The sequence below is a fragment of the Lupinus angustifolius genome, chromosome LG09 (genome assembly GCF_001865875.1).
Source record: "Lupinus angustifolius cultivar Tanjil chromosome LG09, LupAngTanjil_v1.0, whole genome shotgun sequence".
NCBI lineage: Eukaryota > Viridiplantae > Streptophyta > Magnoliopsida > Fabales > Fabaceae > Lupinus > Lupinus angustifolius.
The window spans coordinates 17,574,567-17,600,173 of NC_032017.1; the positions used below are offsets into that span (position 1 = coordinate 17,574,567).

At 32.7% G+C, this 25,607-nt stretch overlaps 3 protein-coding genes across 5 annotated transcripts; 1 reads left to right on the top strand and 2 right to left on the bottom strand.

Moving 5' to 3' along the window:
* On the bottom strand, positions 36-4,579 carry LOC109355897. 2 transcript variants are annotated; one of them, XM_019599170.1, is made up of 5 exons: positions 4,321-4,579; positions 3,650-4,216; positions 2,645-3,143; positions 2,458-2,539; positions 36-345 (listed from the first exon to the last, which is right to left on the bottom strand). In XM_019599170.1, the coding sequence occupies exons 1-5, from the start codon at positions 4,358-4,360 to the stop codon at positions 121-123; spliced, it is 1,413 nt and encodes a 470-aa protein (XP_019454715.1). In that variant the 5' UTR covers positions 4,361-4,579; the 3' UTR covers positions 36-120. The 2 variants fall into 2 exon arrangements, with proteins under 2 accessions (XP_019454715.1, XP_019454714.1); XM_019599169.1 differs by having other exon boundaries at positions 3,650-4,223; positions 4,304-4,579.
* On the top strand, positions 12,368-13,493 carry LOC109355927. The gene is made up of 3 exons (XM_019599217.1): positions 12,368-12,634; positions 12,842-12,963; positions 13,178-13,493. The coding sequence occupies exons 1-3, from the start codon at positions 12,470-12,472 to the stop codon at positions 13,302-13,304; spliced, it is 414 nt and encodes a 137-aa protein (XP_019454762.1). The 5' UTR covers positions 12,368-12,469; the 3' UTR covers positions 13,305-13,493.
* LOC109356900 (1-phosphatidylinositol-3-phosphate 5-kinase FAB1B-like) lies at positions 14,413-25,160 on the bottom strand. 2 transcript variants are annotated; one of them, XM_019600526.1, is made up of 12 exons: positions 23,359-25,159; positions 22,180-22,917; positions 21,189-21,342; positions 20,751-21,095; positions 20,115-20,488; positions 19,628-20,078; positions 19,210-19,541; positions 18,693-18,816; positions 18,444-18,614; positions 16,673-18,205; positions 15,434-15,700; positions 14,413-15,041 (listed from the first exon to the last, which is right to left on the bottom strand). In XM_019600526.1, exons 1-12 carry the CDS (start codon positions 23,976-23,978, stop codon positions 14,703-14,705), a joined length of 5,448 nt encoding a protein of 1,815 aa, XP_019456071.1. In that variant the 5' UTR covers positions 23,979-25,159; the 3' UTR covers positions 14,413-14,702. The 2 variants fall into 2 exon arrangements, with proteins under 2 accessions (XP_019456071.1, XP_019456070.1); XM_019600525.1 differs by having other exon boundaries at positions 19,628-20,488; positions 23,359-25,160.

Here is a 25,607-nt window from a genome sequence, read left to right on the forward strand (position 1 = left end):
TCAAACATTTCTTATAATTAAAAAATGTTTCTTTCCAAAGATATTAAAGTGGGGTGGGGGAGTTATTCTAGGATTTTGTTTGCAGGCTCAAAATACTCATCAAATATTTCCCAGTTATGTTTAATGATAGTTGTTATTGAAAGGGAAGCAACCACATGAACTGTGTCTTGTAAAATGTGTGTTATGCTTGTGAATCATCTTTTGAGCTTGTTCAGTGGCCTTTTGGATTTGCTCCAAGTGTTGTTGTCTAGCATTTGTTCTCCATTCCTCAGCTTTTCTGTGAACTATTGACATTCTCTTCATCAACTTCTCTTCCAAGTTTGATCTCATCTTTTGTATCTTCACCTAAACCATTTAAAATTAGAAATGCTTAGTTTCCACTAAAAAAGGGTATGCTTAGTTTCAATGACATGCTTCAGTTGAAACTTGCATGATAATCTGCAATATTCTATAACAGATATTGTTTTCAATGGTTGAGAACTTTAGAAGCATTCATAATAAGTTAAGCACTTTATAAGTTTTCAATTTGAATTATGTTAGTATATTATTATTATGGGATGAATAGGATGGTAGATTGATATTCCCTATTAGTAGAATCCATTATACAGCTGTCAAATTTTTAACCTAGTATGGAAAATAAGAAATAATGCTTCTTTTACAACCTGTACAAACAGTACATATCCTCCATATAAATGTTCAGCTTTTAAGTGTCAAATCAATGTAGGGTGAAGTGTGATCATGTGGCTATATAATATGTAAATAAATGAAGGAAAGAAAGCACATTATTTACACACAATTTTCGCATATTTCTCACATAAAATCTATCATAAACATCCTGAACTTAATTGCAATTCTTTGATTGTTTTAAGTTATAATTTTGATGTTTTTAACTTTTCTATCCCTAAATCTTTTGATGTTTTATAAATTCAATATACATTTTAACTTTTTTCTATGATATCCTTATTTATCTCTTTATTTCCTTTTAATTTAGTTTTCAATGTGAATTAAATGAAGTTATTTTAATCAAATGGCATCAAAGTTCTATATCATTCAATAATTTCTTAAACTATTTAATAATCTTAAACATAAAAAAAGATATGGAATGAAGTTTGAATATTCAACTTCGAACATGGATTAAAGAAATTAAGGACTACTATATATATATAAGTTATCTACCCAACCCAGATGTTCCATACTTTTCACGAACTTCTAAATATAATAATGATCACATGTGCTTCCTAATACTACAATATAGGAACATTATGACTTGATTGTTTTTCTTTCAGTTTCTTAATATTACTAGGGAAGAATGATTATAAAGATGTATTTGATTGAGGAGGACTCAGAAGTGGGATTGGTCAAGAAAACAATAATGGGAATGTGTTCATAAGTTGGGGTGATTAGAAGAAATGGACCAAAAACATGGCTGACAAAGCATTTGATTGTAGTCAAAAGTTCATACCAGGAACTAATGTATAAAAGTTGTGAAATGCTAGTTTCACATTTTTATAAAATACATAACCATATCTATATGTGGCAGAATAAGAGTAGATATATATATATATATATATACGGTGAAAGTTATTCTCATAGAAGTGATGTGTGTAAGAATGTATTGCATGTGGGTACATAAACTCCATGGCTAAGATTGTCTTGGGTTTTGACAACTGTCAACACCATGTGCATCAATGCTCTTTAGAAACAGTTCAAGGTCCTATTAATGATAATAATGTCTTGTATGTACTAGTAACGTTGTTTGGCTTCTAAACAAAAGATAATTAATTCAAATCAGAGAAATATCTTATTCACTTGTAAGGTAAGTTGCATATATCTACCATTTCCAAACCTCACTTTGTGGTAATCTCGTGCATCAGCCTATCATTTATCTATCTTATTAGTTAAGGATAGAATTGTAAAAATAGTAATAATGTTACCTTCATTTAGAAAGAAATGAATAGTAACAAAATTTTCCCTAAGCAAAATGACCACCAAGAAATTGGGCACAAAAGTTACATTGTTTGTTCATTCATGTTCAACTGAATCAAACAATTTAAAGCAATTTTTATCTCCTACTCAGAAAAGGTACATGCGTAACTTGTACTATGTAATAGGACCGGCAAAAAATTGAGTAGTGGCACTGGTCAAGGAATAAAAAAGTAGAAACATTGCATTGAAAATCATGTTTTAAACTTCTGATGTATTTAAATACATCATTTTCCAATGCAAGGTTTCTCTATTTAGGATTTCTTAACAAATGCCTCAGAACACTCGTGAACATTTCTCATATTTAATTCAAAGAGTAAGAAGGGGTTGAGCTCTAGTCATTTGGTCAAAAAAGCATAATTGATCTTGAACATTTTCTCTTTTATAACACTATTGATGGTTTCAACTAGAATTGGTGATCATAGGTTGACAATAAAACATAACTCATGAGAAAAAGGACTTGAAATGAAATACCTCTAGCTTTCTTGAATGTGCTTCTGCTTTAGCATTTTGAAGGTTTACCCAAGCTTGGATTTTTGCTTCTTCCCTCTGATACCTGCAATTCAAGTCAAAATTTAGTTCTAGCCATATACACATGCATACATGATGAAACTAAACTATAATGCACTGAAATAGTGAAATCTGAAACTCCTTTAGTTACCTAAGACAGCACTTGTTCTTCTCCTCTTCTTCCCATGTAGCAGCTCTACATTCTGAATCAGCTTTCTGGCTAGAATTATGTCTCAAGCTCTTTGATATTTCCTCTTCATCCTCATCACTTGTGCTCCAATTTGAAGTGACAAAATCATATTGTGCTCCTAGTTTGAGTTTAGAGAAATGACATTCCTCTAGCTGAATAAGGTCAAGAGTGCAGCTAGTTCCATTGGGGTTTGGCAAGGCCAATAGTCCTGACATACTTGCAGGAGTGTTATGGCGAGCCGGCGATGAACTTTTGATTGGTGTGTGGCACCTTGAATTAGTGGAGCTTCCAAGAGGAGTCATTTCTGTTCCAGCATCTTTATGCTGAAGATCATGAATCACTTCTGTGCATGCATCTTTCATTGCCTCTCTGGCCGGGTTTCGGAACAAGAACACTTCTTTAGTTGGTTCTAAATATCTGGAATTTGGCAAGATAGGCTCTATGGTATCTGTGAATTTATCTGCATTGTAAATTGTAATTCACAATATGTAAGAGTTGTTTCATTAGTAAAATTGAACCCCATTATAGCATTCAATTTCAAATGCATCCCCAATAGGATGAGGAATTAAGGTTCAGACTTCAGAGTATCAATACATGTTACCATCATGCTCAAAAGCTTAGAACATGCAACAAGGAAATCAGAAACTGAAAAGGTTTTGAATCTTCAACAATTTTGTGCCTAAGAGAGTGAGAGACCATAACATAAGTACAAGATAAATTGAGACTAACTCCAATAATGGCATATGGCATATTGATTTGAATCTTGAAAACCCAAATGAGCTTTTAAAGTCAATTAAAGTATTAATTAAAGATGAAAAAACTTTACAAAGTATGCAAAAGTTTAGAACTTGATAAAAACAAGAGAAGAAAAAAAATATAATGATGGCAAAATGAGAAGACTGAAAATAATAAAGGAAATGTAAAAAGGGAAAAAGTTCAATGTTAAAGTTAAGATGTTGATCCCACCTTTTAGTAGCATGTGGTCTGTTGAAGATGCTGAGACCACTCCATTGAAAGCACCAAATGGGTTATAGTGGTCCAAAGATGCAGACCTTTGGAAACTTGGGACAGTTTTGGACACCCTTTCTCCATTGACTATGACCTTGTTCTCCACTTGCTGTTTAAAGTTATCACACTGTCTGCTACTGCTTCTGCTGTTCTTTGAGGACTCTGATAGTGACAGATTCACATGAGCTGGTGAGTCATGGCAGAATGAGGAGGTTGTAGTACTCATGAGCCATTTCTCTGCATCATCCCATTTTGAAGGGAAGTTTTTTCTTGAAAGGTTTCTTCCAAGTCCTACATTTGTGAAGCTGAAAACAGGTCTACCAGGAGTTGAAGGAGCCTCTAGTCTCCTATGTTGTTGTGTGACAGTGTTGTTGTTGTTGGTTTCTGCATTAGCATTTGGTATTGGAAATGACTTGACAAATTCTGAGGTTTCTTTGAGATTGAGCTTGCAAAGTGGATCAGGGAAATCATCCTCAAAAGGGTTGTTTTTGTTCTTACCATACAAGTTCATGTTGCTCTCAATAGTAGATTCCTGAATCACAAAAATGAAAAAAGTGAGTAAATAAAGAAACACAGTGAAAATGTGTAATGCATAAGAAATGAAATGCTTACACCATGTGGAGTGAAAAGAGGTGGAGGTTGAAAGAATTGATGGGTAGGGAGGTCCATGGTTTTGGTTTTGGGTTTGAGGTTTTTGGGGGGTCACTTATTCATGTAAAGAGAAATGGAGTGTGTGAAGTGAAGCATGGCTATGTGGTTAAGTTAGATGGTGCATTATTAGTTAAATATTGGAAAAGAAGGAAGCAGGGTAAAGAGAAAGTGACCGGAGAAAGAGGCAGTGGAGTGGAACAGGAAACTAAACCAATGATAAAGCATCTAATACACTGGTTAGAAACAGGCTCTAGAGTTGGGGTAATTAATAAGGGAGGGGATAGTTCATGTCTTATTTCCCGAACCAATTTGTCAACAAGTCAAAAATAATATTATTTTTTTTAATTTTATTAAAATAATATATTATATTCATATGTATATATATAAATGGAATAAGACAGGAATGGGATACTAAGTTAGGATATGTGATCTTCATCCATTAATAATTAATAAATACACCCGTAAGAATGGGATCACTTGTTGTCATTTTTGTCCTATTTGGTGTTTGATTAAAAATAAAAATTATAATAAATTAAATTAATATTTGTATATTATTATATGAAATTTGATTGGTTTAATATACATGGACATAATTTTGTTGGGACATAGGATCTTTCCCCATACATAAAGTCTCACATGTGATTGTAAGAGTGTCTCTTACTCTCTTTTCAAAATTTATAATCACTTATTATTTATTTGTATTATTTATAATTAAAAGTTAATGATAAATAATTATAGAAGGTAGATATAATGAAATAACCTTACACTATCTCTCTATATATATATATACTTTCTACAAAAAAAAATAATTTTTTTTATTTAGGATAATATTCATATAAAAAGATAAGTACTGGTTAAACCAAAAAATATAAAAAGTAAGTTTAACATCCGGATAATATAATAATTTTTATATAATTGGTGTATCATCTATTATTTATATTTTAAAATGATTATTTATTTTCAAATAAAAGTAATATATAAATAAGTAATAGATAATTTTCTGATGGTGTAGAAAATATTGTATTGATAATGTAAAAGTTATCACACTTACTATGCATAAAAATTAAATTCATATTATATTTGTTAGTGTAAATATGAGTTTAAAATTGTATTATATTTGAAATAGAAAATAACATATTCTTATTAAAAATAAAGCTTTATCTGTGGTGAAGGAAAGAGTACATCAAAAAAAGAGGGACCTTTAGCACATGCATAGGAATCAGTATATAATTCCATTATGGGAATTATTTGTAGTTTGGTTTGGTTGAATCAAAGTATAAAATTCAATTTCATATAATATGATTTAGTTAAATTTGTTTTTGAAATTTTCATTACTATCTTTTTTTCCTATACAAAATACAAATTAAAAACCTCAGCAAATAATGGTTATTAGAGTCCACAGATACTTAATGAGTCAACATTGCAAGCAGTACACGAGGCCCACCAATACTTACATGATTAAAATAAATGAATTGTTCTATAAGAAATACAAAAAAAAAATAATTATTGATAAACAACAAAAATCACTGACTAAAGTAAACAATTAGTGTTAGTGTATACCAGATAAATAAATTGCATAGTACTCTCAATTAGCTCAGCTTTTTTAGCTGCATGATAGAAACTATGTGCATGAGTTTAAACTCTAGCAGCTACACAATTTCTCACTCCCCTACTACAAACTTTGTCTATAAAAAATTATGTATATTTAACAGCAAACATAACAAAGAAAAATATATTGCTGTCTTTATTTCATCAAAGATTTCCTAAGTCCAATGTGAAAACTAATCATTTTCAATCATAAGTGAAACACTTTTTTAATTCAATTTCTGATGGATACTTCTTGTATAGTTCTACTGTTTTCTTAAATATTTTATGCTTGAACAGTTAAGCATGTAATAAAGTAACATTTCTTTTTGTAAAAATAATAAAGGAAAGATTCTCTCCATCTTCATGAAAATCAGTTTTTATCTCCATTCCCTACATGATCCCTTGTTTGTAGGTTCCACAGTTCTACTCTGCCAGTGGGGTTTAGCACCTTAGCAGTCAAACACATCAAGTGTCTGTTTCCTAGGCTTAGCTTGCATGCCAAATGATCATGTTATTTCACTTCTACATCTCATAGCCTTTTAACCCTACAACAAAATACCCTCTATTCTAATATCAAAAGGGCAACTTTGAAATATTAATTCTTACCCATTCATTTTTTAGTATAACTAATAGTATATTTTACAAGGAATTAATCTATTTTAAGTTACATGATTACTTTTAACACATGTTATTATTAATGATCAAATTTTTAACATTTTAACCATTCTGAGGATCAGTAAGATCTTATATATCATTAGATTGACATGATGTTGGTATTTAACATATATATTTTATTTAGAAGGATAAAATATTCATTCAATGTCATTATTTTTGTATGATACAAAAACATTACTTTTCTTTAACATTTTGAACATAGGTGAAAAACTTGTTTGAAGAATAGAAGTGTATGTCTCCCTAATCCTGGTGCAGAATCAAACCATTCAGCTATAGACTTGATTTAATGCCTTTACTTATTTTGGCACCAACTCTTGTAGTTACAAAATCAGATTACCCAGAAGCAGATTTAGCTTTTTTTGTACATAGCAAGAGATCTAACTTATAAGTCATCTCGGATTAGATTGAACAAAAGCTGTTTCTTTGACTGCCAATAAATATATGAAAGGTAAATTATAATATGAAGGCAGACATGTAAAATGCACACCCTAATTATGAACTGATCTGTGGTTGGTAGATTTTTTTTAAAGAATAAGGTACATATTTATGTGAGTTTTGTTGATTCCAGAATTTTATTAAATATGATAGAGATGCATTATATCAAAAAACGATAGATGTAATATGTAGAAAGGGAATTTTATTAAATATGATAGAGAACCTCATCCATCAAACTCTATATAATAATAATATTTCTATCAGGTGCAAGTTCTATTACATAAATAGTCATTCATCCAATTTATGGCATCTCCTATAAAATATTTTGTAAGGGGGATTACTACAAATGCCTATCATATATTTGTTAATAACCGATCATGGTTGATGAGGGAATTAAGAATGGATGGTTGTTGTTTCTCCTCTTTTTCAACTTTATGAAACATGTCTCACATATTTTAGAAATATAACTTTTCTTGAAGTTAATCCTTTTATTCATATTTTTTTAGTACTGTCAAGGATATCATCTTATTTTATGGGTAAAAAATTAATCTATTTTAAAAGTTGTGACTGACACTCTCAACAAGTATCACTCTTGTGAATCAAACTCTTAACTTTTTAATCTTCCTGAGAATCTAGAAAACCTTAATCACTAAATCAACGTTTTATTGATATCCTTCTATGCCAACACTTAACTAATTAGAATGGTTTAAAAATAAGATTTAATATATATAGTGTTTTTAACAATTTGTTAAAAAAATATTTAAAATATATATATATATATATATATATATATCATAACTTTAGTGGTTGGAGGAGATAACTTATTGATATTTTGTTCTCTTGAAATATAGCTAACTAATAAACAACATTTTGAAGTATATTAAAGAGAGGCTGCCTCTTTAAGTGGGTGATTTTTCCATATATTAGATTCAAACGTGAGATTTTATTTAAGGAAAACATATTACTTGAATCAACATTTACTGATTTTGAATGCTAATTTAAGAATACTTCCAGAATTCTGGCAGAAAATGAGATGATATTATGAAAATCGTTTGACTTGAGAAGCCTAAACAAAAAGGTAAAGGCCTAAAAAGTATTGGGCTACGGGATAAGTTAGAAAGTGGGAGATTAGGTCGCTCTCTTTAAGATGTTTCGTTACACTCTCCAAAATATGGCTACCTGTGTTATATTACTTGAATCGTTTTACTTACAACCAGTGTGAGTTCTCGAAATCTCACAATATGGCTGTGTCAGTTCTTTACCACAATACTCACTATCAGTGCCAGTTTTCGAAATCCTACAATATGGCTACCTGTGCCGTGCCAATTCTTTTCCCTCAATACTGACTATCAGTGTCAGTTCTCGAAATGCATCAGCAGAAATATGAGAGAGGAAAAAAAAACTTAATGAAAGCGCATTCAACTTGGGGCAAATTATAATGAAGGGAGAAAACCTCTATTTATGACATAATATTTTTTTCCAAGTTCTTCATATCTCTAATGTGGGACTTGGGAATAGTTTTATTTCAAAACTTTTCTATGTGGAACTTGAGATTTTTTTTAGATTTCTCACTCACAACCAAGTTCCAACATAAACATATTATACTCACACAACAAAAACCCAAGTCCCGCGTAGAAAAGTCTTGAAAGAAAACTACTCTCAAGTCCCACACTGGAGATGAGGACTTGAAAAAATCTCATATTATAAATAGAGGTTTTCTCCCCTCATTATAACTTGCTCAAAGTTGAATGCGTTTTCATTCAATTTTTTCTTTCTCCCTCATATTTTCCGCCGATGCATTTCCGGCAAACTTCTCTCCATTTCTTTCTGTGGCACTAAGAAATGGCACAGGTAGCCATATTGTAGGATTTCGAGAACTGACACACTGGTAGTCATAACCATATTATTATTTCATACCATTTATAACTGTTACAAGCTACGATAACAACAATATCAATACTGGATGTGCACATAAAATGGTTCCTTAAAAAAATGGGGATGTTAGGCTTTTTTGAATGAGTTGGCTCAGTTTGGTTAATGAGTGTCCTAGATTATTTAATAAGCACAAATTTAAAAATTAAATCCAGTATTTCTCAAAATTAAAAAAATTACAGGATAATGTGATATTTTTTCTTATACTCTCACACTTAACCACCACAATCATACCACTATATCAATGCTATTATTATTCGGTTCCCATCAAATACAAAATACATAAACTTATCTTATTCTTATTTTACACTCTGAGTTATTATCTTATCTTCACTATCAACATTCAAAATAAAAATATAATGAATTCATGAGCTAATCACTTGAGTTGAATAATGGTTCCAGATTTTAAAATGTTGTAAGTAATTTGTGATTGAATATGTGGACTAGGATTAGTTTGGTAATGGTAGAATTTGTGATTAAATATGTGGGTGAGAAGAGTTTGGAAATGGTAGAAAGTCAACATTCAATATACAAAGATACTTGTTATTGCGCGTGTAATTCATCCATTGGATACGAAAAGTTCAATTATTGCATTGCTTATTTTATTCTGAGGTCAAGAAAAATTATAACGGGTTCATTAAGAAAAATATAAATATAAATATTTCATCAATAAATATAATAAAATATTAGGACACTGTTCAATCTATGTATTAGATTTTACCTAATAAAATAAAAAGTTTTTGATATGATACATACATGCATAAAAATAGAGTACAATAAATGTCTACCTAATTAGTAATTAATTTCTGAAGTTATAATAAGACAAAGTTATCAAGTTAATAATTGAGATTATTTGAAAACTTTGCAAGGTATGATTTGCCCACGTTAAGGGAAACCACCTTGTCACTATGAATCAATAACAAGGTCCAATGTTTCACACATGGCCGGCCATTAAGAATATGCCATAAATACACAACACATAACTCATAATAAAAGAGGTATGTTTTTTACTCATACAACTAATTTTAGTTCTATATCATACATATGCTATTGTTTTAAATGTGTTACATTTTCAATTATTATTATTCTATGCATATATTCCTTTAATATTTTATTGGTTGTAATGGTCATTTTTTATATTATCATATGTGATTGAAATAATCACCTGACCTAAAATGTTACATTTTTTACATTGTTTTACACTCTTAAAGGGGATGACCCCAAAAATATTGGACTCAAGTCTTGGATAAGTAACATCTTATGTTTTCACATTTTATATTAAACTTCATTTATTTATAATTAATTATAAAAACATTACTTAATTAAATTCCTTTGTTATACTGGGTATTTTATTTTGCCATCACAATTTATAAAAATGTCAATTTTGTTCCATATATTTAAGTTAGAGACCTAATTTTTCTCTCCCATCAAACCTAAAATGTAAAGACACTCGTTTCACATATAAGGAAAAATTATTACAATGGTTATGTTTCATTAATCATATCTCTATCACCAACCAGATTCAATTTTCCTTGCACGTAAAATATACAATGAGCTGAGTCCCACCAACTAGAATTAGTATTCAGTGCAGAGTCATATTCAATGCAATGCTAACTATTGCGTTTGGTTTACAAATTCCTTTACATGTTTTAAATGCCAAGTGGAGAACTATAATAGGTTAGTGCCGTGTTTTTCTTTCTTCCAAAGACTTTAGTGCACAATATAATATGAAGTTTAAAGCAGGGTTGCGTCATACACTGATACTGTGTTTGTTTAATTAAAAAAAAAAAAATGTTTAGATATTGTCATAATTTTATATTCTGACAGTCGATCATTTACTAACTATTTTTAATAATCATTGATTTTTAAAAAAGTAATATCATTGAATGATAGATTATATACTTATCGTTATCAATCTTTACACGAACATAGTATATATATTATATTTGTTTAATTTGGGTTTCATCTTACTATATATACACTATTAAATATTTAATAGGACTGTCATTATATCTCATAAGATATAAAACAATTAAACATTACGTGTAAGTCTTTTTTCTTTGCATTTAGTTTTCAACAGATTTGGAATTGTACCAAAATCAGTAGTTTTAGAAAAATGGGGCCACTTGCTGTTCATAGCTTGGAATCATTGTAGAATAATATCACATGTTTTATGGATAATGAACAAATAAAACCTTTTTTAATATAATTCACATCATACATTCTATACAACCAGAATTACTTTTCTATAAAATGCATATGGGTTCTCCTTTTAAGACTTTTTTGTTTAGGATTTCAACTCAATTATTTCTTTCATAGTATACTATACCATGTGTTTTTAAAGGGATATGATAAGTGATAACTGCTAGAAATAATGGTGCCAAATAATTGGGCTACTGCCCACAATTAAATGAAATTACAATAATAATAATAATAATAATAATAATAATAAACTAGCTAAAAGAGTTGTATGCTATCTAAGGATTTTTTACATATGTCATTACTTTTCCTAAAGGTAATATACTAATTCTTTTTTAATATATGATTGTCTCTCTCAACAAGTAATACTTTCGAAAATCAAATCTTTAAATTTTGGCCTAATATGGTACTTGAGAATTTAGTGGAGTCTTACATTCCTAGATCAATATCTTATTAATTCAAACGATAAATTTCGTAATATAAATTTGCCATATATAATTTTCATCTTCTAGATCCCTTTACTTTTGTTTTTTATATATGAATTTTATTTGATTTAGGTAAATTCCTTTCTTTCAAAAATCATGTTGAACGGCTTCACAATTTTTTCTTATTATAGTATAGTACAACTTTACATTGTCTAGCTTATATGATAATCCCACTAAAAATTCCAAATGTGAAGTGGAAATAAAATTCTGAACTACTTTCAGACATTACCATAAATGAAAAAATAACAAATACATTAATGCCCCTTTATATTGATATATATCTATGATGAATGGACCAATCGAATACAATTGATATGATAGAAGCACTCCAATCATAAACAACATAGTGATCTGTAGTTCACTGGAAACAAGAGGTGTGAGATTGGAAACTTTGGCTCCACATGACTCTATCTATACAAATAAGTTAATATATTAATTCATACCGAGAAATATTTGCTGTCACAAATTGTATTTCAAATCATGTTCGGACTAATGATATTGAAACAAAAACAGAAAAAATAATAAATATTTAATTTTTTAATTATATGATATATTTTTATTGGTTCAAAACATAATTTGTAGAACACATTTTAGGACAATGTTCCATTGACAAGGCAACAATAATTGATGAGCAAAGCATACAAAACCAATGCTTATTATTGGTAACTAATCCATGAGATAATTATATTAATTATACTTGTATTATACTATATATCCATAACCCACCCAACAACAATTCTATTCTTTTTCTTCACCTTCATCTCCTTGTTCTTATCCTCCTCCTACTTCTTCATGTGCTTGGAGAATTAGATTGATGGCTGTTAACTTCACTTCTTCAGCTCAAATCTCAATTCAGAAATATGGTTCATTCCTAAAGTATGCTAACAAAAAGTTGATAACCAAACGCAGCTTTGTCCCACAGAAAAAGGTACCAGTTGGACCAGTAGTACTAAGGATCACAGCATCAATTAAGAACAAGGTCAATATTTTTTTATATATCATCCATGATCTTACATCTATATCCTATGTTTTCTTTCATTTATTACTCTTATCCTAGTTGAAGAACTTTACCAATAACTAGGTAGTCCTATATGGATAATTGATAAACAAGGACTAGTTTATAGACAATGAATTTAAGGAACTTTCTGTTAATTGATTTCTATTCATTATGTATCTAATTAAACAGGTTTATGAGGATGAATCACAGGGCATAATTTGCTACCAAGATGAGAGTGGAGAAATAATTTGTGAAGGGTATGATGATGGGTCTTGTTGTCAACAAATTCCAGGACCAACCTATCACCCAAGGTACATAACTAATCTTATCAGACCGTGTCTTGTATAAACTAATCTTATCTGACCCTGTCCTGTCATCCAAAACAAGATGACATCAGACACAACCAAACCTTAATCCCACTATCTGGGGTCGGCTGCGCAGATCAAATTGAGGATGTCATAATTTGTACTTCAAATTTTAAATTTATTATACTAATCTGACCACATGGATTTTTGTTGTGTACAGGGATGCTGAAATCATGAATCTTCTTCTGCAGCAAAGTTGGCTTCAGATTGTTAAAGGGGAAGAAATTAGTCATGCAGTTGAAGGTGTTCATCTGCAAGAGGATTTAAACTGTAACCAATGGCTTTAATTTAACTAACTATGCTAATCAATTTGTAACACTTCAAAGGTCTGAAATTTGAACAGTTGCAAGCAGTGCTAAGTATGTATCATCAGAAAGGCATATATAATAACACAAAAACATGCTGTGAATGTTGAATCACAAAGAACATGTGCAATTGTTTGTTCCTTCAGCATATTTCTTCATGCAACTTGTACAAATTACAAAACAGTAATGGCAAATAAAAAAAGTATGGCAAATTGGACATTTTTTTAGGCTTGTTTCAATAGATTGTGTTTTTAGATTATGAATTTATAATTATAAATTGTGAGATGATAATCTATATTATAAAATGAAAAAATAAATCAAACTTGTTAACTGAACAAGTGTAGATAAAAAAACCAAAATCTAGTTCTTCTAGTGGACTTATTATTTGTCCAATACACTATTTAAAGAGTCCTATTATTTTGTATATCTAATTTTAAACATTATACTAGATGGTTAAAATCAAATATTGGTCCCTATTGGTGAGTTTCTATTATTTGATAAAGGAGCTCAAGAGGGGAAAAACAAGTATATCAAATAGCATGAAAGCCCAAAAGGTAGCATAATAGAGGGTAATTTATTGCCCCTCTTATTTGACTGATTTAGAGTTTAGTGAGTTATTGTACACTATTAAAATTAGTTTTCATATTGTTATAATTCACTCATCAAAATATTTCTATTAAGAATTAGCCTAGCTTCTGCTTATTAAGGAATTGGATTAGTTTCTTAAGAAATTAAAAATTAAAATAGCGAAAATATAACAAGATATCAAAAGATAAAAAAGCATAGGGACCAAAATGTTATTAACTTCTATCCCAGCCCCAGGAGAAAAAATAAATAAATAAATAAGGACACACTAATGCCATTACTTTAACCAGAATGACATGTTATAGTATGTTTTCGAGTTGAATTTTGAAGAAAAATTGAAGGGTTAAGAACCATAAATACACTTGTAAAATAACTCTTAATTATAAAACATTCATTCATTCTCAACCAAAAATGAGTTTGCAAACATAACCTTAAAGTCAGACACAATATGTCCATTACAATGAAGTTTGAGATAGTCAAAAGCATCTTAAAGAAATTTAAGGAGTATATATTATTAATGCTTGAAATGTGACTATGTTTTTGTACAAAGATATAATCAGGCAGAGTTCATCTAATATTTTTACCCCAGACAAACATCATGTGGCTTCTAAAATTCCCTTTCTTGGTATCTTCTAAAGAATAATTGATAATATTCTAGTTGACAAAATTAAAATGAACCAAATGAATTCCTATATAATCAAGAGAGAAAAAACAAAATGTAAAGAAAATAAAATTATGGGGGTAAATAATACCCCAAGTTGGAAATAAAATATAGAGAAAAAAATAATCAAAGAATCATTCAGCTGAAGTCCTAGATTGTGTGTTATTGTTGTTGTTGTCTTCAGCTAAATCAGATTGGGAATGACTAGTAATGATAGATGGAGGAGACCACTGATCTGGAAGCATAAGAAAGTAAGTGTTCATTGCTTTCCTGAACCTTTTCTTGTATTGCTTGGGTGATATAACTGTTGGAGGTGTGTTCTTTGGTCCTCCAAGGATGCCAGAAGCTTTCACCCATGTTTCAAGATGCTTGTCCCAAGTATACTGTCTCATGAAATCAATGATTCCAATTACTAACTCATGCTTCTCTTCATCCACCCCAACAAGTAAAGAATAGTCCATTACATCTACTGACTGCACAAGAGGAAGACACATGTGAGACAGACATAAGACTATGTTGGTAACACCAACCTTGACATGTGATCCATCTGAGTACATGAATTTACTGAATGTGTCACCCTTTAAGCTTAAATATCCTCTATAGTATTTTATTTCTCCTATAGGGAGTCTCCTGCGACTTGAATCCATGATCTAGCGGAGGCTTCCTCTAGGAGAATAAAATACCGCAGGGGTATTAAAGGTTAAAGGGTGGTATGCTCAGTAAATTCATGGGCCCGGAGGGAATGCATGAGGTGTTACAATGTGCATTGTGAACTTTACAAGGTTAAAAACAGAAGCCTACTCAGACCCCTCCTAAGCAAGAAACATGAAAATGAGACAATAACAGATGAAGTTTTGAAACTTACTGCAAGAAAACCAGTATCATTCCAGACACCTCTTTCTAGCAATCGTTTTGCTTTGTTTCCCACAAAAATAGGAGAAGTTGGCATTGCTTCAATCAAGTTCTGGTCCAGCAGAACTTTGTTTTTCCCACTACTATCTGGATTATACCGCGACCTGGAAGACCCCTTAAGATCATATAGTCGTGTCACGGTCCTCCTAAATAGAAGATTCTCCATTACCAAAACATCCATCTTTGTTTCTTTCCCTCCTTTAAGATGCTTTGATGTAACCTTTCCAATAGAAGGCAATCAGAAAATTAAGTGATTAAGATATGTAATTAAGTGAGGCAAAGTACAGAATTGCATAGTATCAATCCAATGACCAGTAAACTTATGTGATGACTGATTGTGCTGTCCTTCCGTCTTCTCTTTAAGTCATCATATATTTAAAACATTAAGATGACTTCGATTTTCAGTAAGTCGTGTAAGAAATCCCTGGAAAATTGGATTAACAGCAAAGCTATGATTCCTTTCTTCTTTTTTTGGCTGAACAAGCAATGGTTTTTTTAAGTATAGAAGGGTTGTCCTAACAACTATGTATTCACAAACAGACACATGCATATATGATATTGGGGGCATATCTAGTGAAAGGAGAGAGAAGAATATCTTGACCATTAAACCCATGGACACCACCTCACACATAAAAGGTGGCCTTGACCTCCCCATAAAAAATGTAAAACCCGTTAGTTAGCATGTAATTTATTTTTAAATTGTTTTCTAAGCATGCCCCTTCCTCAGTGAATGAAAAAAATACTCTACCTAGCCAGGCCACTGGTTAAGCTATATATGAATGGTCAAAATTAAAAGTTAGTCAAGTTCATATGTCTACTTAAAAAGTCACATGAATTTATGTTCTAATATCGATCATGCATGTAAATCTAATGGTCAAGATTTGCCCCTCTATGTAGATATAGTCATATATATAGTGTGTGTGCATGTGCGAGTTCTAATGTGAGATGCATTGACAAAAGATGAATGGTTGTTTTTGTATTTATTCTCTCATAATAACTAGATATGCCTTTAAAAGATGAAAATACATTTAAAAAACTTAATCGGGTTATTGTATGCTTGGTTCCTGATGAATTTTTCATCTCACAACTAGACTACTCAGCAGGTTTTCATCTTGACCAGTGAAATATGATAATTTAGCAGCTTTAATATTTGAAGCTCTAAAAGAATATGTAAGGCTCAAAAGAAAAGTACCTGGTATATGCCAAGGATCTTTGCCAGGCATGTTGGACTTCCTGTTCCTATGGATTCAGAAAGGTACTTGAAGTATTCAGGACCAAATTTAATGAATGACTCAAGCTCTGTTTTGGTAACTTGCTTGATGATGAATCGATCATCCAAGGTTTTCGCAAAGAATACATTACTCTTGCCACCTTGAGCTCTCCATTTCTTACAGCGACTCAGAGACCTTATATAATCAAGCTCTGAAGGACAGCAGACCCTTCTTAAGGCTTCAAATCGGTTGGCATAGTAACAAGTCACAGAATATTTTACCTTGCCAAGGGGACCATCTTCTCCAAAGGAAATTCTGGTATGCATGGACTTTGTATATGACATGGGTTCCAGCATTGATGAGTTACGAGACCCAGATATGGACAATATCATATCCTCTATTGACCCAAAACTTTTCTGAGAATCAAAAGCTGTATCATCAGCAGATGTGAATGAATGAAAGGCGCTTGAGTCAGAAAGATATGATGAAGCCAATTCAATCCCATCTTTTGGTCTCTCTCCATCATCAGTCAATTGGAAATGATATTCTGGTGACGTTAAGGCATAAGCTATAATACTTGAAGGCTCGTCATCATATACTGGAATTACAGTGTCATTAACACCAATTGGCAGAAGTAGCCTTGCCCCACCTTGGAGTTCCAGCTTCCGGAAGGATGATACATAAACAGGATTGTAATCAACTATTGTGTCAATGTTCTGTGTACTAGCAAAAAAGTTCTTATTAAATTGGCGATAGAAGTTTAAGAAGGGCATTCCTAACCAGCTTAAAGAGTCTTCCATATTATCATGACCCTTAGAAGCAGAATGGATACCCTTGGGGCCATTCTGGTCTTCTGCATGATCCCCAAGATTGTATGCCTCTTTATGTACAGTGTTTGCCAAGGCATCAACCATAAATGTATCAGAATTTACAGAAGTGTTCTCCTTTTGAATTCCTAATCCTGAGTGGTCTTCACCTGTCCATTTTGCATCAAGTGTATCAGACAAACTAGGTATGACAGGAAATGGCCCATCAGAGAGAGCTATATGAGCACCCAATTCAGGTTCAAAGAGCTCAGATTGACCACTTATGCTTTTTCTGATTGAAAGGTTAGGTGGATCTTCTTTCATATTATTTTTATTTTCGGCCATGTCAATTTCTTGATTTGATGCATCAGATTGGGAAATTCCACCATCAACTCCTCCTCCTCGTCCTGCTCCAACACTATGGCTTTTGTTAAGCATTGGATCATCGTGAATAGAATTGACACCACTGAAGCCCTTTACTTCCATGGAGGCCATACTTGTCTGATATTCATCTATATGTCTCTCCTTATCATCTGGAATTGAACTATTTAAATCGGTTTCATTGCCGGAATTGGCTGCATAAATAAGGCGGTGATCCCACATGTAGGATTGGAAAAGTAACTGCCTCCGCAATCGATTAATTTCTAAAATGTCAATCCCAGGTTGGCCCTTTCTCCTTTCTTGGTTCAAAATCTTGTGAAGGGATTCCTAAGAAAACAGTAGAGAATGACTAAACCATAAGCCTTTCAAGATGCTTATATAAAAATTTCAGTTCAATAAGCCTCACATGACAAGACTTCCAAACAAGAATTTTAATATTCTAACACACATGAATCATTTTATACTAGCAATACTAATCATATTAATCACTCTACAGGGCCACTACACCACAAGGAACTTGACTAAATCAAGCTACAAAATTAAGAATAACTACTGAAGACCTCACCTCAAATTCTAGTTTCTCCTTTTGCAGTATCCCCTCCAGTTCAGCAACTTGGTGGCTTAATTCAGGTGTTTTAAGGCCACTATTTACTGGGACAGCGATAGATCTTCTATCACCAATTTGACTAAGACCAGTGAGTACATCAGAGAATAAAAACTCTGCCCGGCTAACCACCTGTAATAACTAACAACCAGAAATTACGTCTACTATCATACAACCAAATTTTAAAATCCAAGGTTGCATATATCGAACCTCATTGGATTCTTTTTGTATCCAGTTCAGATCCTCATAATCAAATACCAGTTTGTGTGGGGGAAGGTAGACTGAGTGAACATCAATTGATGCATATCGAAAACAAGCAACCATTTTCCCAAATCTGAAAGAAAAACATGAGTATGGTGAATTAATGAATCCCCAAAAAAATAATACAAACATATATGAGGTACAAATAATCTACAGTCTTGAATGGGATAATAAGATAAGCAAGTTTACATGGTTTTTAGAATGAGACTCAAACCCGTATGTCCTCCAAAAGGAGTTTACAAGAATCTTCCCATGCATAATCAGGATGAAAATAATAATAATAAAATGTTCACTTTTCAAATCCAACCAGTTGTATCCAAATCATCAAGTTCATCACAATTATAATTAATTTGGAGATAAAGACCAAAAGCATGACAATTTTGTTAGAAATGTGCAACAACATCTATAAAACTTGGACCGGATGCTTGTTTAGTTCAACCACAAAAATAGGGAAGACTATAATCACCCATAAAAACGAAGACAGTCTCTATGTAAGGAATGGCCACAGCTCGCCACCCTGCTGGCTGCAGCATGGTTTGAGAAACTGAGCTCCAAAAATTTCCCAAAGGATAAACCCCACGCAGCATCAGACATTACTATTCTCTGTGTAGCAGGAGGAAACCCATTGATTCTTGGACACCGCAAGCACCTATGCCACATCCAAATCTTGCCATCCCTTTCACCAGGTAGGAGAATTTCTGGTATTTTCTTGACAGATATGGTGAGTGTTCCCTGTCGATGAGTATAACAATGTACATGTGCTTCGGATGGCATTTCACAAGAATGGCACCGGTAACTCTGAAAAGTAGTGATACTTAAAATTTCAAAATTACTGTCACATAGTTCTAATAGCAGAGACATTTATTCCCAGAACAAATAATTACCTGATCAAATAAATGGTCACGCAGAAAGCGACCCAATGGTTTGTCAAAGCTGCCATAGTATTTAATTCGAAATAGGTGGGACCTCTCACACACAGTTCCCTTCCAAACGCATCGGGAGGACAACGACACCAAAATGCTTTGGTGGTCGGAGGGTGATGGAGGAAACTCTTCTTTTAGAGGAACTGGCTCTTCATTTATTATTTCCGGTTTCACGGAATGTTTTTGAACATCTTCTGGAGATAGCATCTCAGACCCACTTAATTGATCAACTTTGCTATTATCATTTTGAGGAGTGTCAGCTGAAATGTGTTGATCTAATTTTCCACTTACAGTAGGATCATCCATGACCGCCAGAGTGTTGTCCACTGCAGAAATTTCTTCCACTACAAGTTGTTTGGAGTCCGTTTCATCTTTTACTTTACTGTTAAATGGAAGAGGCTTCTTATAGTACAAATCTGAAATTGAATTTTCTTTGGTAATGGCAGTTGAATGGTTGACACTTGATCCAGGTGGCATAGATTGAGAAAAATCATTGGGTGCACAGGGTCCTGCAGTGCTGGCTAATGAGGCCAGATCAGCAATTGTAACACTTTTGGTTCTCCGTGGTTCAGTGTCGGGTTCAAGCTCCTGGGGCTTCTCATTGCCAGGAACACTGAAACCAGGAACTGTTGAGATGGACCTCTGGATGGATGATGATTTATTTGGAAGGGCTAAACTGTTTAATGGAAGTTCTGGCAAGGAGACTCCTTCATCAGCAAGAAAAGATGTCTCCATGGCCAAATGGTAAGCTGCAAAAACTCCATACTGAACTACGTGCTTTACCTTCTTCAGATCATCCGCATCAGCACCTCTAAGTAAAATCTGTTTAAAAGAAACAAATGAGATCAATGAATATTTATTACAAGTCTCCAAATGACTGCTAAGTTGCAATAAAAATACATCTAAACAATCGCAAAACATAATAGAAGAAATTTTAACTAGTAAAATATGTCAAGGATGAAGGACCAACTACTTCATCTCTAAGACTCTAACATGCTACCTCACAAGTTAGTTTTAGTAATTTTTCTTTTCTTAATGTATCAAAATTATATTATAATTCATAAAAATTAAATTTAAGACTTACTGTGCAACCCAACGGTTTTGGGCAGCCTTCAAAAAACATCAATGTTTTCACTGTTTTTTTCGCACCCTGACCAGCACCAATTAGGTCTTCAATGAACTTTTCAACGTGAAATGTTTCACAGCAACCTAACTTTTGCGATGACAGATGATCAATTGAAGGCACTATTTGAGTGCCTGTGCAACGAGCTATGCGCTCCAGAAGTGGTCTCTTGACATTGAGAACCAGAGATATTTCTTTTGCTAGAAGATATTCTTGTGCATACCGAGAAACTGATTTCTCTACCAAAAGGATATTTGGATGGTGTGATGCTATCTTTGCCACTGCCATCTTCAAATGGTCCATTTCCTAGGATAAATGATATAAACCCATTAACACAAGCTCATGATAAGATCATGTGAACCAGAAATGAAGCAAGGAAAAATATCACACAATTTCAACCTGCTGCAATAGTGTATCTACACTAGACAGGAGGTTGGTAACACGCTGGTACTCAAGAGCCCCTCCAAGGATCAATATGCGAGCTTTATCAACTTTTGACGTCATTCGCCGATGAGCCACATTTTTCTTACAAACAACTCCTTTAACCACCATACTGTAAGAATGTAAATCCAAGAAGTATATCAGGTAAAAGGAATGCAAGGACTGCAACATATGAAAAGTTCTCTTTCACCTGTCCTACAGTTTAATGATAGATTACAGGGTATAACAGGAGATAAGAGCTAGTGAGCAACATAAAATGATAATTAAAATCTAAGTTCCAATTTAGCTTATGATGTGGTAGATTTTAGTGAAAAACAATAAAATAAGTGTTTGTGTGGAAGTTATTATTATTTTATGTATTCCTATGTTACAGAATAAAGAAAGATAAAAACACATAAGTAATCAGAAGAGATGTTTAGTGTTTTCTAGATTTCATACGCCAGTTTCTGTTTGATCTCCAAATATTTCTCCATGATTAATGCCCATTCTCTGGTCATATTACGTGCATATTAACCCCAAACTAAACAAATAATGCAATCATATATGTTTACTAATTCGTTCTTTTTTCTTATTACTTGAATTACTTTTCTGACTCTTCAGCAAGATTTGTCTGTCTTCAGTGATGGTTTAGTTTAATAATTCATTTCTTTTTTCTTTTTTTGGGAACCAGAAATAAAATGTCAAAAAGTAAAAACACCATATCTCTAAAATATATTATTTAGTACATTAAAGGACAGTGCTTTATTACATTCAGACACATATATTTGTATTTAAGGAAGGTGCTTTATTTGTATGTGCCTTCATGTATTTAAGCACATGAGATAATTTGTATCAAGTATCCAGAATGATAATTTGTATCAAGTATCAACTGATGAAGAAGAGCATGGACCAACACTAAATAAACTCATAGAAGTTAAATATGGAAATTCATATAAATTATATCATTTACCTTTCAATACGGCTCCCGGATGCTATGCATTTGATTTTCACATAACCAGCTGGGTCCATCCCTCCACCTTTGCTCATATCTGGCTTCAATAAAGTAGCAGCTTCCCATGACAGGGACGTGATTATCTCCAACCAACTGTTTTTGTCATTGTCTTCGACAGGTAGGTTCTCGACCTGTAACAGCTGAGTTACCAATGCTCTGAAGTGCCCGTCAACTACATTTTTCATTACCTTCTTCTGCTCCTCGCTAGACCTTTCTCTTAGGTGATGCTCTCCACTTCCAAAACTGCTTGAATTGCGCAGATACCCCCACTCTCCAACAGTATTCACATCATTATCATCCTCATCATCATCGAACAAAGTAGCTTCCCGCTCATCCTCTTCATCTTCTGGTTCAGGAGGGAGCCAGAGAAGTCCATTATTTTCGAAATCAACAGGTTCAAGATCGACATCCTCTGAAACATATAATGAGGAAGGTGCTTCATTTTCATCATAGGTATCAGGTTCGTCTTCGTTTTTTCCAACAATTGGGGCTCCTTCCAAACCCTGGGCATCAAAACTGTGTTTTGAAGAGAACTTCGCACTGATGTTTTCTCCATCAGGACGCGCTTTCTGTGAGCCATCAGTGTTGTTTACCCCATCAAACTTAGCCTGCTCAAAGTAGCTATTCTCCGGAGCATAATGCCTCAAATCAGAATCTGATCGATATATACCATGCTCATCCTCATCATCGTCACTCCTGAAGCAAGATAAAAGCATATGATCCATTACAAACTATCAGAAAAAGCAGAGCACTCATGGACTTGATGTGGTTTAAATACAAAAAATGTCGGTTAATAGAGAACACATGCCCTAGCTAAATACATGACAGATCAATCAGTAAATATCATTCGCATGCTCAGTTTCTTTGATTCTTAATGACTAAATCCATTGGAAAAACATGTTTATGTTATCACTTATCAGATTCCACATCTTAATGTCAGCTATAGTTAATTACTTAATTATAACGTACTGCTATAACACTCGTTTTCAATTATGCATGAACAACGTGAGAAATATGATTCGCTCAAATCAATTTAAATACAAAACTACATGAAGAATCTCCGAGGAATGAAATATCAATACAAACAACCAAGCAAAGTTCTCTCTTTTGATGAACCTAAGAGAAATATAACAATACCTGTTAATTGAAAATCCATATTGCTTTGATAATGGATTCCCGAGGTCTGCTACAAGATTATCTGTCCCTCCTGATACTGATAAACTCTCTCCCTCGCTGCCTATTCCACTCATAGGCGATTGGTACAAGTCCAGAGAGGAATCTTGTTGCATTTGTTGATAAGACCCAACTGAATAAGGCAAGGAGAACAGAGTCATGTTACTACTGTTAGCAATGCCACTGCTTTTACTGCTAGCCACACTTGAAATTGACATTGAATCACAACGATCCAGATCGGAAGGCTGGATACTGTTATCATGAGCAACTATGCCCAGCTCCCATTGCTTGTAACAATAATTGCATACACGAATCTTCTCCAGCTCATCCCAGGAGTTCCTTTCGCTGCTAAATGAGGCAGGAATTGAGTTTGTTGTACAGTTGGCACAGAAAATTCGTCCACAAAGACGACAATGGTGTCTACGATTAAATATGGTGAAATGGGAATCACACTCATAGCATACTCTACAACTGTTGTCAGGCATCCAAAAATCCCTGGACACATTTGTTGGCTCGGATCTCCAGGGAATCCATGATTTGATGGTGCCAACAAGGTCAGAAAAAGCTTTGTCTAGTGCATCCATTGAAAAGCAATTTCGCTTTCTCGCTCATTATGACAAACCCATTTGCCACTCCTAAAAACCATGTTTAGAATAGGAAACAAATCCAAGAACTGGGAATCCCAACAGCGCTATAATCAATCCTGGAGATCATAAACTACTGTAATTATGAGTTACAAGAGAGATGTGAATCGTCACTAACTGAAATTCGATTCTTCTATATCCATAAACCACCCCAATCACGTCAAGCCAGTTTATGGTTCTCTGTTGCAGTCTAGGAAAAGATCCATTAATCAATCAACACTTCGAAAATGACCAATTGCCACATGTATTAAACCTTGAATTCAAAATTCATAAAAGGGATGCTACTCCTCCAATAGTTCAGCCAATTCGACTTTCACAAACCATCACGCCACATTACTCAACAAGGATTATAGCAAAAACTAACCAGCGTACACTTCAAACAACCCCGGTCAAAATAAATGAATGGTGGAAAATTCACTAAGTTCATAATCAAACGAGACAAACAGCTCACACAACAATGAAAATCTTACAACACCATCAATACAAGAAAAGAACTATGGAAAAACAAAACATCACCGAGTGTGGAAAGAGGGTTAGCAAGACAGAAACTTTAACTCCAGAGAACATAAACTCATGAACCAAACAATAAAAACAAAGCAGCCCAGGTGATCAAACAGGGAATTGCATCAAATATTGATCAAAATCCTCAATTGAAACTATACAAAGTCATAATCAAATCCTCCTCAGATAAACGACAATAAAATGAGGGTGCAAACCAGATTTGTGCCACGCAATTAACAGACATTGTTACACCAGAAGCTCAAAGACAGAACAAGAGAGAGAAATTGTAGAATGAATCAAATGTGAAGAATATCAATATTCATGGAAACAAACATCAACCCAGAAACGACTCGATGCAGAATGAATCATCCACAACTTCAAATTTGGATCTTGACCATCCATGAAATAACACCAACATAATCATTATCCACAAAATTGACCAATAATTAATGAGAGAATGTGATTAAAGGAAAGTACTAATTGTAAGAATTATTGTGGAATTGTATACGTTTATACAAATCTGAAGAAAACGATGATCATTTGGTTATGGAAATTGAGTTATGGTTTTTCCATTTTTTCCGTATGTTTGTATAATCATTTTTTAATTTTCTCGTTAAGAAAAAACTTGGTTGTAGTTTTGGTATGGTTACCCTTTTTCCCAGACATTTGACAAATTCAAAATTAACAGCTTATTAATATTAATTAACAATTAATAATACTAAGTCATTTATTTTCCTTTGAACAAACACAGTTCTATCTTGTTTATTATAAAATTATAAAATAAGTTCTATTTTCAAAAAAGAAAATTTACCTCTAACTTCAACCATAATTTAATTAACTTCAAATAAAAAAGCAAGTTAATAATAACAACTCCATATTACTTCATCTTTCCTAGAAAAAAAGTAATTTTTAATATGTAGTGAATATGAGTGTAATATATATATAATGTCGGTATAAATATTTATATATACTTAGTGTATAATTTATTATTAATTTGTATTACTTTTTGAAGAAACAATGATGATTAAATATAAATGATAAATGTTATAATATATTGATTATGTATAA

Excerpts from the sequence above, each read along its gene's own strand:
- LOC109355897 (XM_019599169.1), bottom strand. The coding sequence starts at position 4,360 with ATGGACCTCCCTACCCATCAATTCTTTCAACCTCCACCTCTTTTCACT. Across the intron at positions 4,224-4,303 it reads CTCTTTTCACTCCACATGGT|GAATCTACTATTGAGAGCAA; the intron begins GTAAGCATTTCA and ends TTTGTGATTCAG. Across the intron at positions 2,540-2,644 it reads AAGAACAAGTGCTGTCTTAG|GTATCAGAGGGAAGAAGCAA; the intron begins GTAACTAAAGGA and ends CTTGAATTGCAG.
- LOC109355927 (XM_019599217.1), top strand. The coding sequence starts at position 12,470 with ATGGCTGTTAACTTCACTTCTTCAGCTCAAATCTCAATTCAGAAATAT. Across the intron at positions 12,635-12,841 it reads CAGCATCAATTAAGAACAAG|GTTTATGAGGATGAATCACA; the intron begins GTCAATATTTTT and ends CTAATTAAACAG. Across the intron at positions 12,964-13,177 it reads GGACCAACCTATCACCCAAG|GGATGCTGAAATCATGAATC; the intron begins GTACATAACTAA and ends TGTTGTGTACAG.
- LOC109356900 (XM_019600525.1), bottom strand. The coding sequence starts at position 23,978 with ATGGATGCACTAGACAAAGCTTTTTCTGACCTTGTTGGCACCATCAAA. Across the intron at positions 18,817-19,209 it reads GACTGTCTTCGTTTTTATGG|ATTTGGGAAAATGGTTGCTT; the intron begins GTGATTATAGTC and ends TTTTTCTTTCAG. Across the intron at positions 18,206-18,443 it reads AGGAGAAACTAGAATTTGAG|GAATCCCTTCACAAGATTTT; the intron begins GTGAGGTCTTCA and ends CTGTTTTCTTAG.